Here is a 16,534-nt window from a genome sequence, read left to right on the forward strand (position 1 = left end):
ACTCAGATCTCTGATATTCCGGGCACAGGAATTCATTGGTCACGTGAATTCTATTTCGTAAGTATGTATTTCTGCCTTCCTTTGGCATCCAGGGTGGTGCCAGCAGTGGTTGGGCTGCATGGGGTCCACTTGCCTAAATCTGCAGTTTAAAAGACTTGAAAACTGTGTGTAATTTCAGCTGCTGTCACCTTTGTGAACGCATCCCTCCTTTCCTTTCTTCTGCTCCTCGCATCGTTCCTCAGCAGTTGCTGAGCAGTGAAGAAAACAATCTGCTTTTCTTCTCCTTTCATGTCATAGCTGGTTTTTTTGCAGGTAAAACACTCCAGGGCAGTCTTACGAGGCTGTAAAAAATAAAATGAAACTCGCTTCTTCCCTCAGCACCGTCCCTTGAAAATAACAAGTGTGATACAGTCAGATCACCTAATTTATGTATCAACTGGCTGCTTTGGGTACAGGTTCAGTTTCTGTTCAGCATTATCCCTAAGGGCATAATTAGCCCAAGAGAAAGCAAAACCAGTGGTGGTGATTCACAAGAAAGCTGTTTTTCTGAACTGTGGTTGTGTAACAGGAGTTTGCCTTTGAGCAGCATCTCTTCAGCCCCCCCGCAACACTTCTTAATCACCTTCAGACAAACTTAGCGTGCTGCCTTGTAGGTAAACTGAATATTGCTTAAACAATAGTTTCATTTCAGCTGGAATTCAAAGGCAGCGCTGGATATAACCTGAAGTATTGGATGGTGCAGCTGGAGGCCCTTGTGGCTGGCTGCCTGCAAATACCTTCATAAAGGTCCTCTGTAACAGCTGCTGCTTTGAAAGTCATAGCCAGTCTTGTGCTGTGAGAAGATGCTGATTTCCTCCCCATCACTGTTCAGTCTTGCATAAAATACAAATACGGCACGAGCCACTTAATACCCACAGTAACAAGTATAGCTGGAGAGAGGCTGGCAGTGTGCTCCTGCTGCTTCATCTGTTTAGGTAAATGTCATGAAATGAACTGAAAATAGAAGCAAACCTTTCAGGCAAGTGTTTCCTGTGGTGATTACTAGGCGCAGCCTAACTCATTTGCTTTCTGCAGTGGCTTGTAGGTTTGTGAAACAATCCTAGCCGGGCTGAAATCTGTATTTTTCTTCTTAATCTGCTCACACTCAGCAGGTCCTTGCTTCTTTCTTTTCTAAATACTTGTAGTTTTGTGGTAGGCACTAATGCAACAGGATTGGATTAATGTTTCCCAAAAGCTGACCCCACTGGCATTGAAGAAATCATTCTGCTTCCCCAAGCTGCAGTTGGGTTGCTGTCTTTACTGCTTAAGTGTGCCTTGAATTTAGCACCACGGTGTCCATAATATCTCAGTTTTGCTCATATCTGAAGGCAAGTGCTGTTAGGAACAGCTTGTATCTGAAGTAGATTGGACTACTTCAGTAACCACTTCTGTCACGCTTTGACTTGCTGTTTGATGCAAAGATAAGCTTTTATCTGTGTTTTTCAGCATGTTTTGAAAATCAGGAGCTGACTTCAGAAGACACTTGAGGGCTGGGCTTTTCAAGTGCTTATTGACCTTGCTTGAGATCAGCTTTCAAAGTAGTTGGTTGATGGCTTTTGCTGCCCCTTACTGATTATTTTTTTCCTCATTGCCTCAGCTTGGTTGGCTGTGCCAAGCTCCGCATCCTGGCGTTGGAAGTGAGATCTGCTGCAGAGACATTGCCCAGAGATCGGTGTTGCTGGGGTTTGTTTTGCAGGCTGTGCACTGAGATGTTGGCAGGCAGTGCTGGGATTCAGTGTCGTTTACATGGAGCTCTGATACTGCAGGTGGCACTAGCAGCTCACAGCTGGGTCAGGGATGGGTATCGCTGGCGCAGTCCCTGAAAGGAACCAGAGACTTCAATTGCTACCCACGGGAAGATTTAAACATCAATTTGCAAAATACAACATTCTTCTTTTGTGAATAGCTGTGATCAGGGTAAATGAAATGAAATTGCCTGAAACCAGGCAAAGTTAAGCCTGCTAAGTTTTCTTGTATTTCCTTTAAGTCCCTGTAAATAAATGGAGAATGTGTGGTGGAGGAAGAATCCAGGAGCCAGAGGATGCTGAAGTTCCACAGTGTGGAAGCTGGCGAGAGCTTGGTGATGAGCTGATTGCAGTGCTAATTGCAGTGCTGGTGCACTTAGGAGCAGCCTTTATCAGTGGGCCTGATTCTTCCCGTGTGTGTGATCACGGGAGTTGGAGTTACCCAGGTATACTAGAGGAGTGTGAGTGTAAGTTCACTCGTGTTTGAAGTGCACTGATCTTACCTAACATTTGGAGAGTATTGGTCTTTGAAATTAAATCCATTAGATGGAAGGAGGTAAGGCTATATTCAAGTAAGCTTGAGATCCTGGTGCTGCAGCTGCTGCCCTGGCCCACCAGGGAGTTGGGGTTGTTGGCTGAGGCAGTGTAGGACACATGGCTGGTTCTTATTTGAGATGCCATGTTCAGGAATCCCATCATATTGTGTCTTGCTTTGCTTGCTTTCCAGCCAGAAAAAGGATTTTCCTCCTCGTGGAGCTTGTCTTCCCAGCATCCTGGAGATGAAGGGATCTTTTGCTGTTCATGACTTTGGATGAGCTTTGTCTTGAGGTCTTTATCTGCACAGCATCTGAGAGTGGTTGGAAGGGGGCTTGTGGCTGTAGCTGGCTTGTTCTTTTTCTCCTGGCTGTTTTAGTGAATGGAAGTGGATGTTTGCCAAGCTACAAAGGCCCCCTTTGGGATAGGAGACAGCTGTTCTTTGCTTGGAGTAGCAAAGCCAGTGTGGAAGTTAATGAAACTATCCAGGCAAGGAATGGGCATCTCATTTCTCCATCTTCTCTTGGGTGAGAGGAGGTCCCAGGAGCTTGCATTTTTGTTGGGGTTTGATTAAAATGGAATGAGCTGCCATGCCTTTATGCCCATGGTGTTCTTTTCTAAGGTGTGCCCTGCTGGGGCTGCTTCTGCTGGAGGCCATCAACATGAGTCATTTGTGGCAAATGTTTTCCAACAGCTCTGCCAATAGTCTGCCTTACCATTCCTTGTCAAAGCTGTCAGGTGCTGGCAGCTTTTTGTTTTTGTTCAGTACTAGCTGCTGCGGGTGAAAATGCTAATGGTCCCAGTGGTCATAAAAATCATAATTTGATCAGAAATAACGCGTTTAAGCATTGGAAGCTTTGGCAGTTCTGTAGTGAAATGTGCTCTTGGGTTACAGTGGACATCCCAGTTGAAGTGAGAAGTGTTTGCTGGCTCTCAGCTGTTGGTGCTGGACTCACAGAGCTGCTGGCATTGCCGTCCTTGGGCTTTGCTGGTCCCACTTTCATGACAGCAGGTCAGGTTTGTTTGCCTACCATGGCAGCAGTAATTCTTCCAGCAACTTCAGCAGCCTTTTGTTGCAAGTTAAATAAATAAATAAAAAATCAACACGTTCTTTGTGCTCCTCCACATCCTTCTCATCGTACGTGACACTTCAGCAGCTCCACTGATAGAAGTGGACAAAGTTTGGTGTGAACTGTAGTGTTTCCGTGTATGTAAGGTACAGCCCTGCAATCCTTTCTCACCAGCTTAGAGAAGGAAAGAGAACTTGCAGGCAAAACCTTCCCGCAGCTCCCAAGCCTGTGGTACTTTTTAAGAGCAGTTTCTTCCATTTCAAAGGAGGTTTTTAAACCAGCACCAACAAAAGCCTGCAGAGTTGATCCTGGGACAGAAAACAGGAGGTCTTTCCAGCCATGCTTGGACCATCAGAGAAATTCTACTTCCCAGATCCCACTTCTATTTCAGCATAAAATGCTGATGAAATGTGAGCAGGTTCCTTTCACAAACCACACTCGTATTTTTCTTGCTCGTTCTCCAGCTTTAATCAGATCACTGCCTTCAGTGGTGGCCTGAGTGCAGCAGCTGTGGGAGAGCTTTCGGGGCGGTCCCTCGAGTGGAGCTGATGGATTGCTGCTGTGTTGCTGACCTGTTAACCAGCTCTTGTGCAAAACAACACGGAAGTGGGAATTTTTTTCCTGTAAGCATTGCCCTGGTTTGGAGTTCCCTTTTCTTCACTGTTTCACAGCTTTAACAGATAATGCAGCTTCCAACAGACTTATTGAAGGAGATGGCTTGTTAGATCTGTGCTGGTTTGTCAGTACTGTGCAGTACTTGTTTCTCAGAAGCAAGCTTTGTGAAAGTCATTTGGGTTTTTGAAGCATAATATGACACCAGGTTGGCTTTTAGCAGGCATGCAGTGGCTGTGTTCTCAGAGGAGCGTGGCAAAGGCTTTGCACCTCCGGGGGATTTTTCAGCCAGTCATCTGCTTCATTCTTTCATAATTAAATCTTCTGCTCTGTGCTTTCAAAGGCTTCAGCTGAAGGAAGCTTTTAGTGTAGGGGGCTGTTCTGAAATGTAACGTGCCTTTGGTTTTCCACTGGACACTGATGTGTCAGGATAGCTGTTAGGGCTGTTTATGAGGGTGGGTAGTGATAGGACAAGGGGGATTGGTTTAAACTGAGACAGGGGAGGTTTAGGTTGGATATGAGGAGGAAGTTTTTCACCCAGAGGGTGGTGAGGCACTGGAACAGGCTGCCCAAGGAGGCTGTGGATGCCCCATCCCTGCAGGCATTGGAGGCCAGGCTGGATGTGGCTCTGGGCAGCCTGGGCTGCTGGTTGGTGACCTGCACACAGCAGGGGGTTGGAACTGGATGAGCACTGTGCTCCTCTTCAACCCAGGCCATTCTAGGGTTCTGTGACAGCCAGGGGAGTCTCAAGTTGTGTAGCGTTCAGGCAGTGGATTGGATTTTGGAGAATGAACCTTTCCAACTGTTTACATGATGGAGTTGAAGTTGCATTATGATCCTAAACAGCTGCAGACATGTTTTACACTAATGATGGAGCATTCACCATCTGCGACAGTGGCCATCTCAGCTAAAAGTCTGCCTGTGGTCTATTAAGCTTGGGTTGGATTCTCAGGGCAAGCAGTCACCAAATGTTTATTGGCCTTGTGTTATTGCCTGATGACACAAATTTCACCCAAAAGCTTGTTTAAAAACTTAATTCAAATTTTTGTGATAGTGACACTGAATTTCAGTGAAGCTTGGTGAGTGTCTTGGCCATTCAACACTTATTATCTAGTGTGGGATCAGCTAAAATAGACTTATGATCTGGGATTTTTGTGCCTTTAGTCACGAGTAGAGTTTACAGGTTAAGTAATAATGAGCGTTTCGAATATGAGAGATGCTGTAGAGCCTTAGGATTTGAATATGCACAGATTGAGAAAACACATTGTGTTGTTTGGAAGGTGTTGCATCCAAATATACACTTGTTTGTTATTGCTTACAAGTAATACTTCTTAGGTTTGCTCTTAAGCAGTAGATGGTGTTCTGTGAGCCCTGGAAACAGAGTGAGAAGGCTCTGCCTGGTTCTCTGTCTTGCTTTCTCCCATGGCTGATTTGAAACTCAGCACTTTTGGTTCCCACATAACCCTTTCCATTTTTCTTAGAGCTCTTCAAGCTGCTTTGCTGCCTGTGTTGCAAGCCAGCAGTTAAATACTTCAAGAAATGGGCTCATCAAATCAAAGGAACTTTGCTCACCTGTAGTAGATGTGCAGAGAGTCAGGCTTTGTCAGTGATACTTGATCTGAGTGTTCATGTGCAGCTTGCTGTAGTGCTTAGCAGGGTAACCATGCTCCCACCAATGCTCCCTGTGCAATTAAGAGCTGAGTTCAGGCACTTCATACAGTGCTCATAAGAAGTTCTGCAAATGTGTGGCTTCTTCCAGTAACCACAGCTGTGACTCCTGGCAGCAGCACGTAGGGTGAGTAAGCTTCTTTGTATTGCTGAAGCTGGCTGAAGCTTGTAAGGCTCTGGTTTGGTGTTGAGCGTTGGCCTTTACAAGGTGCTGCGGGCACTCCGTGTGCTGGAAGTAGATCTGATCAACTTAAAGAGAGTGCTGCAGCTTTGGGCTGTGGGGTTTGGCACCGTGCTCAGCTCAGATGCCTCCTGTCTTCCCTTAAACAGCTCAGTGGATTTGGGCAAGCGTACCCTATTTCCTGTTTAACTCTAAACTAAAGCTTGTTTCAAAGCAGCCGTGTTACTTCTGCTGACAAATGATCTACAAGAGAATAATCTTCTATGGATGCTGTTGCTGGGTTGTGGGAAATAGAGGATGGTGGTGGCTGATAGCAGCACAAAGCCTGGCTGGGGCAGCTGTGTCAGAGGGACATACTGCCCTTCTCTGTTCATCTGATCCTTTAGGGACACGAGTTTGACTGGCACAGAGAGGTGTCAGTTGGGATTAGCCCTTGCTGGGCAAGGCTGTTTGTGGAAAACTGCAGGAGAAACATGTAAGAGAGATCTAGAATGGGAAGAGATAATAGGATGCAGCTCTGTGTGCTGAGTTCTCAGGCAGGGGTCAGCTGGAAGCTGCTATGTGGTCTACTGGGTTGCATCCAGTCGTAGATGGTGTCTGCAGTGTCACCTGAGGCTTTGCAGAGCATCACTTCCAAGTGAGAAGCTCTGGGTAGAGTTCCTTTTCCAGGAAAGGATGTAAAATGTCAAGGCTTGTTGGCTTGCATCGCTGCTTGTCTTGAGTTTGCTTAACCCTGAACATGCATGCAGGGTTTTGAGGTCTGCTCGTTCAGGGGCTGAAGTCTGAAGTACCACCTGCTCCTATGGAGCTGGAGGGCAGATGAAGCTCTTGGGGGCAGCCTGAAGTCCTTGCAGCCTCTCTTAATGCAGCCATCAGTCCCTAAACAGCCTAAAGTGGGAAAAGGGGCAGGGGGTCCCTGCCCTGGCAGGAGGGATGCTGGGCACCTAAAGTATGATTTTGTTTGGAAGTGTTAATGAAAGCATCAGCCTCTGCTGCCGGTGGAGATGTGCTGGTCTGGGCAGCCAGGCCATGCTGACATGTCAGTGCTGCAGTGTGAACAGCACTGTGAGGCTCTCCAATCCCTCACATTTTTATGCTGATTTGTGTTTTTTTTTAATCCTTCAGATGTATTGGTCTCTAAGTACTTTTTTTTTTTTTTTTTCGAAGAGGAAAATAACCTAACTCAAGCAGTTTGGGTAATAACAGTACTTAGTGCTTAATGAATACTGTGGAATTAATCCATGTGGGCCAATAAATAAAATTCTGTTGGTTTTGGCTGGGAAATGGTGTGAGACCAGCTTCCTGCAGGTGTGGGGAGCAGCTGCCTGCAGAGCTGTTCACCAGGGCTGTGCCCCAGAGGTAGAGGTGGTAAATCTGCTGAGCTGTTGGTGCTTGGGCTCACACTTAGCTTTCCATCTCAGTGCTTTCCTCACCCTTGTGCTGCATGGGATGATGTGTGTTCCTCAGGCTTGCTCTGATGTGCTGCTGGGTCCACGTGCCAACCCTTGGGGTCAGTGCAGGTGTCCCATACCTGTTCCATGCAGTCCTGAGCCCCCTCCATTGATTCAAACAGAACCCAGCAGTACAAATAGATCCCGTGGGGAGAAAAACACTTCCCATTGACCAGATCCCTTGCATGACCACGTCTTGGCTCAGTGCATGGGCTCACAGGGTCAGGTGGGTGGGCATGGGCACCTCGTTGCTGTGTCCTGCTTGTGCCAGCAGGGAGGAGCAGCACTGAGAATGGAGATGCTTAATTTTGTGCAGCACTTTGTTGTTTCATGTATCAGCTACTGCAGATTAAAATTGATGGTTTGATTCACCTCTTGTTTTCAGGCTATAAGTTGATAGGAAGCCATTCTGGAGTGAAGCTGTGCCGGTGGACAAAGGTATGCTCTTTCACTTTTTCTCTGTTTATAAGTTGGAAGCTAGAGACTTATTTCTTAGAGCTACACAAGTATACAGCTTCCAGGTGGAATACCCTTTGAAAATGCTTTGTTACCTGCAAGACAACGCTTCACTTCCCAAGCTCTAGTTCTGCATGTCAGGCTATTACAGCCCCACTGCCAGCAGTCGGAACATGAGCAGAGAGCTGGGAAAGATCACTGTTTCTGTTTGTCCATTCTGTTTGTCCCTGCTGCCTACAGAAATGCAGGACAGGACTGGAATGCCACGCATTGAAGTGGGAAGATTGCATCAGAGGTGTGAGGTCCTGAGAGACAAAGACAGCACAGCTCGTTGCTACGTTCAGGTGGCATGTGGGCACTCAGACCTGTGGTTCTGTGGCTGATGCATCTCGTTGGCAACACTCCTCTGCTCTTCATCCCCTTGGAAGGTTCATATAGCAAACTTAGCAAAGCAGGTGAAGTTTGCTCTGTTTCTTGCTCCAGCTGTCCTCTGCAGGTCCCTGAGAAGCAGTTCACAGCTCGCATGCTGAAAGCTGCTCCGTAAGGGTGTGCATTTGAGGACATGCTGAACTAACATGCTGAAGCTGTCGGCGTTCACAGGGCGATAAACTGGGAATCAGCATCTCATCAGAGTGCCAGCTGACTCCCGTGCGGTGGCAGCGATCAGTTCCTGGTCTCAGCTCTCTTTTGCTACGTGATTAACTTTATTTATTTTTGAGAAGAGCTCTGTGGGTGGCTGCAGTGAGGCTTTATTTAATGCTTGCTATCAATGAACTGTCTCATCAAAGGCTCCTTGTGAACAGCTTAGCAAGCCCACCGCTGTACTGTCAGGAACATTTGAGGCGTGCTGATCCCAGCAATGCTTCTGCTGTTTGCTCTGACAAATATTTCTCTCCTCTGTTGTTCTTGGTGCCAGGGAAGGCCGTGAAATGTTTAAAGGAAAACTTGTCAGGCTTCGCCAGTGCTGGGACTGAGAGAGAACCAGAGAACCTATTTTTATTAAAGAACTGAAATGTAATGCGGCACTGTAAAGCCATTTCACAAAATAAATAGCAGCTCTGTGTGCTTAGATAGGCCCTCCCTATTTTTAGCTTAAGCAGGAGTTGAATAGAAGGAGCTCTAATAAATGGAGCTGAAATTGGCTACAGGCAGTGGCGTTGACTCAGATTCACACCAGTGTGTGAGTGCCTTCAGAGGGCTGGTCTGGATTTGTATCAGTGAGAAACAAGCCAGGGTTGGAAGGAGGAGTGTTACAGAAAGCTCTGTAGTGCTATCTCAGTTTGAAATCAGTGTCTGCTGGATTCTGGAAAGAGCAGAGAACCTGCAAATGTAAGGAAGAGTCTGATTTGCCGCCTTGATGAGATCTGTGAGACAGCTTGCTCTGCTGGAATTGGAGTCTGCTGGAATCTGTGGTTGGAGGGATGGACGGAGTAAACAGCATTTTCCATTCCGTTTAATCTCACCTGTATGCAGTGCTTTATGTACGCCAGGCACTGCCTCTGTTCTTCCCCCACAGCTCACTGCAGACCTGTTTCTGCATCGCTAGGACCCTTCACGTAGAGGAAGATAGATTAAAAGTTACACAGCCATATTTCACACTTTCTCCGGAGAGCGTTGAAGAACCTTTCCCATTTGTTATTATTAAGCTGAGATCATGGAAGACAGTCCCTGCTCCCTGTGTGCTGGGCAGGAGAAGAGTGTGGTGGGAAGGTGTCTGCAGCTCTGGGAAGGAAGCTCAGTGTCCTGCTGGGGCCAGTGGTGTGAGTGGGGGTTTGGAGGGGCAGGGTATCTTTTAATGGGAGGCTAGAAGAAGCACTCTGCACAAAAATCTGGGAGAATTGAGTGTTTCATAGAGCAGCCATTACATTGACCCTTGTTACTCTTTATTGGGCTTGTACAGTAATTCTTACAGCCTAAGTGGCTTCACTTGCTTCCTATGTTGGCTAATTCAGTTGAAAGCACCCTGCTACGCTTTGGTGTTACAAGTGAGAAGGTATTGATTTCACTTAAGTTTCCTCTAGGGCAGTTAATGTTGACACCATAATACCTTGTTTCTGTTCAGCTGTATGTAAGCAGTTGGGCTGTATGCTGATCATGCTTTGAATTTCTTAAGCTGGAGTGCATTTGTCGTTTCTCTGAGCTGCTCCATGGCTGCAGCACCCATCACAAGGTGACTTTGGACACCAGTGCAAGTGAACACATTAAATGTGCCCAGGGAGCTGATTTTAAAGCCTTTCTTGTATTTGTGTGTTTCTTTCTCTGCTGCAGTCGATGCTCCGAGGCAGAGGTGGCTGCTACAAGCACACCTTCTATGGAATCGAGAGCCACCGCTGCATGGAGGCCACGCCGAGCCTGGCCTGTGCCAACAAATGTGTGTTCTGCTGGAGGTAAAGTGCTGCTACAGCTCTGCTTTGGGAGAGGTCACCTGCTTACATGCCGTGTTACCCCCGTGTCTGTGGTCTTTCGTGGTGTAACAATGCAAGGGGCAGAGCAGAGCCCAAGCAGCAGTGTGTGCGGTGCTAAACCTGTGCCCTGCTCTGGACAGCCCTGCGTGGGCCAGCTGGGCTCTGAGCCACTCCATTGCTGTCAGGGAGCTCTGCTCCCCTCCCCTCTGAGTGCTGTGAGGCCCCTGGGCTGGGACTGGTGGGGCTGCCGTGGGCTGCCCATCTCTGGGATTTAATCATGGACTGGCTTGGGTTGGAAAGATGACCTTAAAGATCATCCAGTTCCAACTCCCAGTGAATTGGGTCTGAGGGCTCCCCAGTGCCCCCTTCCCTAGAGTAGTGTCCTCCGTGTCTATGTCCTGGGCCCCAGCAAGTTCAGATGTGCTGGATACCAGTGGAAGGTGAAATCAAGGAGTTGGGTAGGCTGAGAGAGAGTGCAGTCCGTGTGTCCCTCTGCTCCCTGCTCTGAACGAGCTGGCAGGTGTCAGCCCTTGTTACGTGCTTCCCTCTTGAGATGGCTAGAGCTTTGGAGAGCATGGATGAGCTCTCACCTTGTGCAAAGCCACTGACGTGCTAAACGTTGCAAGTACTTTTGTTCTGAAATTAAATCCTGTTTCTTACTTAAAATACCTTTGCCCCCAACTCAGTCACGTTTTCAGTGAGTGAAATGTGATGACTTCACCAACTGTTGCTTTGTAAAGCAGCTGATAAATGATCTGGCGTCTTAGTGAAGTGACCCCTTTCTCAGAGGGATTGCTTCCTTGTCCTTCTCTGAAGCTTTGCCTGGATCTGGGCTGTGAGCTGCCCCACTCACCAGATGCCTGGATGCTGGAGGGAGGCTTCTGCTGGACTGGGGGATGTGAGAGGGGATCTCTGAGGCTTGGCAGAAATAAAAGTGGTGACGTGGAAGTGTGCTGAGTGGGTGGACACACGTTATTCTTTCAGCTCTTTTGTCTCCTACCTTGCTAGCTATTTCAAACCACGGGGGCTGCACATCCTCTGCTATTTAAGTCTGCTATGGGGGGCTGGCTGCCAGGAACAGCCGTTCTATCCCTAAGCCTGGGTGTCCAATGTGCCACTTTTCATGCCAAAACAGCCAAAGCCTTTCCCATCTTTTCAATCTTCAAGCTCTAATAATGCAGATGTTTCATGAGGATATTAAAATGACAGCATCCATGCAGAGGTATGGCTGTAATTCTGAATGCACTTTGAAGCTGTCTCCCATGTTAATATTAAGTATAAGCATCAGGCAGTAGTTATCCAGTTAAGTTTGCATTTGGGACTCTATTCCAGAATGTTAATTGGTTCTCTTGATGGGCTTTCATCCTTTCCTGGCTTGAAAGGACACAGCAAATGGCATGTTTAATGTGCAAGTGTTGCCACTTTTCTTCAGAGTATGTAATAACAATCTGATGACTGAAGAAAAACGTACTGCTTGTTCCTTTTTTCCATCAGCTTGCAATGGTGCATTGAATTCTGCAGCTCTGTCTGTGCTGATGGGGCAAGATTGCCATGTGTATTATTGTCCCTTTGTCCCTACACAGAAGGTACACCATAAACAGCAAATAAAAAGCAATAACATCACCAAAATGAAGTGGGTTTTTTTTCCTGGTATTGTACTGCAGGCCATTTAACACTGCTCCTCTTCAAAATGACACAACTCTGCTGGTTTTTATTTATTTATTTTTTTTTTAGCAGCAGTCTGTGTCTGGAGAACGGGGCTAATTTAGAGAAGCCAATTGTGAATTGGGATAAATAGCTGTGTGTGGTACCTTCTATGCAGCTCCAGCCCGTGGTTCTGGAGGCGTCATTCCTCACGTTTAAGAGGAGTCCTGGAAGCAGTAGCTTTATTTCAGACCCACCACTTTGTGCAGGTTCTTAATCCCACGAGGCTGAAGGCGACATCCCAGGCACCAGTGGCTGGGCTGTATGAACACAGACCTTATTAGCAGTCACCATCTGTGCTGCTGGGGACATGGGAAGTGATAGTTTTGATCTGCTGCTGGCAAAATGTTTTAATAGCGGCTTTATGCTTTGGCCTCGTTGTGCAGCTCGGTGCGCTGAGCAGCAGATCAGAGCACTGTGGGTTTTTTTGTTTATTTCTCAATTGTTGCTTTGTGGGTTGAACTGCTGAGGCTGTTGCAGTAAGAATAAGGAGGGGGGTTTAAAAAAAAAAGAACAAAAACCAACAAAACAAATAGACTTTAATTACTGCACCATCCTTAACTCATAGCTCTCCCTATAAAAATAGTCTACTGTCTGTTATTGTTGCTCCCAGTTGCTCTTGCTGTTTGTAGTGCCTCTTTAGCTTAATTGTCTAAATGGAAATGTGCGAGTGACCAAATCTCTTAATTAGGGCGAGTGTGGGACTGAGGCTGCCTGATGCTGCTGGTGATTGTGTTGCAATCCAAACCTGATTTGATTATGTCCTCTGGCTGAGCATCTAAAACACGATCCATTATTGTGGAGAGATGGAGCAGCTAATAAAGCCTATTAATTTAAACCTCGTTTATTTTGGACCCGAGGAGGAGGCAAATCAGACAGAATAAAATATTCCATAAAGAATTTAGTTTGTATTTCTGTTAACTTTTGTAGTGTTTATGCCCGTGCTGGGAGGCTTCAGCTGACGTGTACAGCAGGCTGAATTTGTGCTCAGGCTGAGGGCTCCTCTTTACAGTAAGACTGCTACTCCCTTCTTTTTATTTACATGCATCTGACGTGGAGGTAAGGTCACTCTAAATGACCATAAGGTTGCTGAAATCCAACAGTAGCATCTACCATGGGGGATTCCCAGCACATGCTGCGCAGTGAGGAGCCTTGATTCCATCATCATGCAGAAGGGTCGTGATGGGGTGGAAAAGGACCCTGGTAGCAATGTCTGGGACTGACATCTCTGCTTCTCATCGTGCTGTATGTGCACTCTTGGACATGCAGCTGCTGTTAATGTAAATGCTCACTGCTTCAGTGAATATAGCCAGCTCACTGCCTCTGGGATGCTCATGTCTTGGCAGGTGTCATAGGTGGCTGTTAATAGTAGTCAGTAACTTGATTTTGATTAAAAAAAAAAAAAAAAATCAACCTATGCCTTTTTCAGCTGTCTCAGAAAATTACATTTGATTTGAAAACATGTCAAGTCCAAGTTTCACTTTTGGAAAATAGTGAACATCATGTCGCTCTTAAAATGATTTTTAGATATCCAGTGATTGACGTAGACTTAATTCCTTTGTGTTAATTAAACTTATCAGCACGTAGGAATCATTCCGAGCCTTTTGAAAAACTTTTATTGTTTTCCTCTGTTTATTCATTATAAGCTGTTGTTCTCTTAAGCCTACCAACAAAAGATGGAGCAATGTGGGGGAAAAAACCCAACAATTGAATGGGAAGTTTCTGTAGGTGCATTCTGTGCTTTTATCCTCAGGTAACAGTTTAAAAAGGTGCTTTTTAATCGTTGCTCCTATCTGAAGTGAGCATTGGCTGATTTGCAGAAGATAAATAGAAAATAAAACTGTGTTTGCTGTGCCCAGGGGCAGGAAGCCCTGATGCTTGCAGCCTGCTGCAGGTGCTCTGCATCCCCAGCCATCTCCTCTGCTCTGCTTTCAAGGCCGCTATTGCTTTTCCTGTGCACGCACAGAGCGTTGTGTGTAAGCACTGCTGAGCTCTGTGCTTGCCTGTCTTGTGGCCAGTTGTGGGTTGTGACTGCTTGTCACCACTGCTATGGTGATGATGTCGGTGTAATGATCTGCTGCTAGTTGTGTGTGTTTCCTATGGGTTTGCATCTCCCAGTGTGTGGGTTCTGCTGCTGAGCAGCTGCAGCCTGGTGCCCTGCCCTGGGGATGCCCCTTGGGCCATGTCTCTCATCCTTCTGAACCAGTGGTGGGCACATCTCTGGTTGGAGTTTTCCATTCTGTCCATAAGCTCTTCCACAGAGTTGCACTACCTCCATGATAATGTCTCTTTGTTCAGGTCATTAAAACACTGGATAAATCAAAAGCTCGGCCTCTTCTTTTTTCCTTTTTCCCTCTCTTAATCTTGGCGTAAGACATTCTCAACAGATTGGAGTTGGCTGCTGCTCATCCTCGTGCTGTCCTCTGGTTCCCATGTGTCCTGAGGAGCAAGGAGTTACAGGGGGCTGGTACAGGGGTTCCTGCTGAACCACTGCATTCACTCCCTCAAAGTGTCAGAAATCACTCTTGTGTGTTGCCCTCAAGCATTTCTCGTGATGCCCTGTCAGCCGGTCCATCCAGTGCACTGGGGAGTTTGGGATCCACCCCTGTGGCAGCACTTTGAGATGTTCACCGTTTACCTGTCCTTTTCATCACCTCTCCCTATTTTCCCCTTTGCCATTGGGAGATGCAAGCAGTTTTCTTGGCTTAACAGAGAAACGTTAAACTTTGTCCTTGTGCGTTGGCTGGACTTCTTCCTTGGCCATCTGCTTGCTCCCCATGTCATTATAGGGAGGTCTTTCTTGCTGGCCCTTTTATGCATCCCGTGGTTATTGTGCCTTGACCTCTGAGTGTGACCCTGTGGTTTTGTTCTTTTCAGATGGAGTGCTGCAAGGTTGCAGCAGTGCTGTGATTCTGCCAGATTGGTTTCTTGTTACACTTCTATCTTTGCTTTTTATTGCCACAGTTTGCACTTCTGCCTTAATAGGATTTCGAAAGCTGCCAGTTCCCTGGAACTCGTTGCCCTTAAGCCTTTCTCTCTCCTCTGGAACCTCACCTGCTGGCTCTGGGGCTCACTGCATCCTGCAGTCATCAGCTCTTAGTTTTGTTCTGCTTTTTCCCTCCCATCCCTTCCTAGGAACCACACGCCTTGTGCTTTCACAATTTTCCAGCAGCAACGTTTTCCTTTTCTAATATAGTGAGGGTTTTCTGGTGTGTGCGTGAAGTTATTTTAGGCTGAGAAGTGATGCCCCATTACCTGCCCAGGACCCGAGTAGCTGGTGGGATGCACGACTCAGAGGTATGGAAAGGGAATGGCTGTGTCACGGCCTCTGCAGTGATCCCATCAGCCACCAAACGGTGCTTTGTTTCCTAGGGAAGGAGAAGCTGCTGTTTGCCATTGAGCTGCTTTGCAGGCACGACTTGGTATGTTTTGTGAGCAGTTGGAATGTGTTAGAAAAGCAAGGACTGCTTGGCGCTGGTAATTAATAGTTGTCCAGCATGCATTAAGAGCCTATTGATTTCCTGCCAGCTTGCCCTGTTAAATATATAGGGTACAAGCTATGTAGTTAAACATGTAAGTGGTTTATAAATGCCTTTTTATAGTTGGTATTCAGAAAATTTTCCATGTTGGCAGCAAATAAAAAGTTAGAGAGGAAGGCTGCTATGGCTTGAAGGATCTGTGAGATGATAACAGCGTGAGAGCAGCATTTGGGTCTTCGCTCTCCCTGTGGACCGAGAGATGTTTGCAGAGGTTGGTTTTGTTGATGTTGGGTTTAGAATCTGTCTTAGCACAGCCCAAGCGTGGAACTGCAGGTTTTAATCATTTGGGGAAATCAGTGGGAGTCTTGCTTGTCTCCAGGAGGCACTGAAGCAGCCATTTCCTTCTGAAGAGGTGCCCTGCCTGCTGTGTGCTGGCTGTCACATCCCAATGGCCTTGGAGCTGGAAGGCTGAGCAAGGCAGGAGCTGCCAGTCCTCCCCATGGCTGACGCCAGCACAGATCAGCTGATGAGAGATTTGCCTTGCAATAGGAGGTGCTGCTTGATGTTTTCTTGCCCAGCCCTAGGTTAATCCAGTAGTGCTGTTTGGAAGAGGACCTCAAGTACATGCTGCTCTTCTTAATACGTTACTCCATGAGCCACAGTAGAATCAGGAGGGGAGAAGTGGAGAAAGTTTTGTAGTTTTAGAGAAAAAGAATGAGAGGACAGAGAACAAGGAGTTGAAAGTGCAGGAATTCTTCGATGTTCTGCGTGCATCCTGTAGGCACCTTCCTATCCCTGTTTGCTACTAACATGAGTGCAGCAAGGTCCCTGGGACGAGAGGTTTCAGGAGAACAGGTGATGGCTTTAATTTGTACCAGAAGAGTCAGATTGGATATGAGGAAGAGTTTCTTCTCCAAAAGAGCTGCCCAGGGGGCAGTGTGGTCTCTGGAGGTGTTCCAGAACCAGAAAGATGTGGCACTGAGGGATGTGGGCAGTCAGCATGGGGGGGGGTGGGTTGTGCTTGGCCTTGGAGATCTTTTCCAACCTTTAGATGCTGTGAAATGCCCCTCACCAGTAAGAGGTCCATGCTTGTGCACAGCCTGGCTGTGGTGTCCAATGCAGGCACACGCTGGTAGCACACCACTTTGGGGCATTTCCTTTGCTGGCCTGGATTAGAATCATAGAATGGC

At 47.0% G+C, this 16,534-nt stretch overlaps 1 protein-coding gene across 1 annotated transcript in view; it reads left to right on the forward strand.

Annotated features, from left to right (window-relative positions):
* LOC306954074 (S-adenosyl-L-methionine-dependent tRNA 4-demethylwyosine synthase TYW1-like) overlaps positions 1-16,534 on the forward strand; it is a gene marked incomplete at both ends in the record, with an annotated part of 75,253 nt that overhangs the window by 16,207 nt on the left and 42,512 nt on the right. Inside the window, 2 exons of the mRNA XM_079545132.1 lie at positions 7,686-7,738; positions 10,025-10,143. Coding sequence (XP_079401258.1) covers positions 7,686-7,738; positions 10,025-10,143 — 172 coding nt within the window. The remainder of the gene's footprint in view (positions 1-7,685; positions 7,739-10,024; positions 10,144-16,534) is intronic.

The sequence above is a fragment of the Tetrao urogallus genome, assembly GCF_951394365.1.
Source record: "Tetrao urogallus genome assembly, chromosome: 20".
NCBI lineage: Eukaryota > Metazoa > Chordata > Aves > Galliformes > Phasianidae > Tetrao > Tetrao urogallus.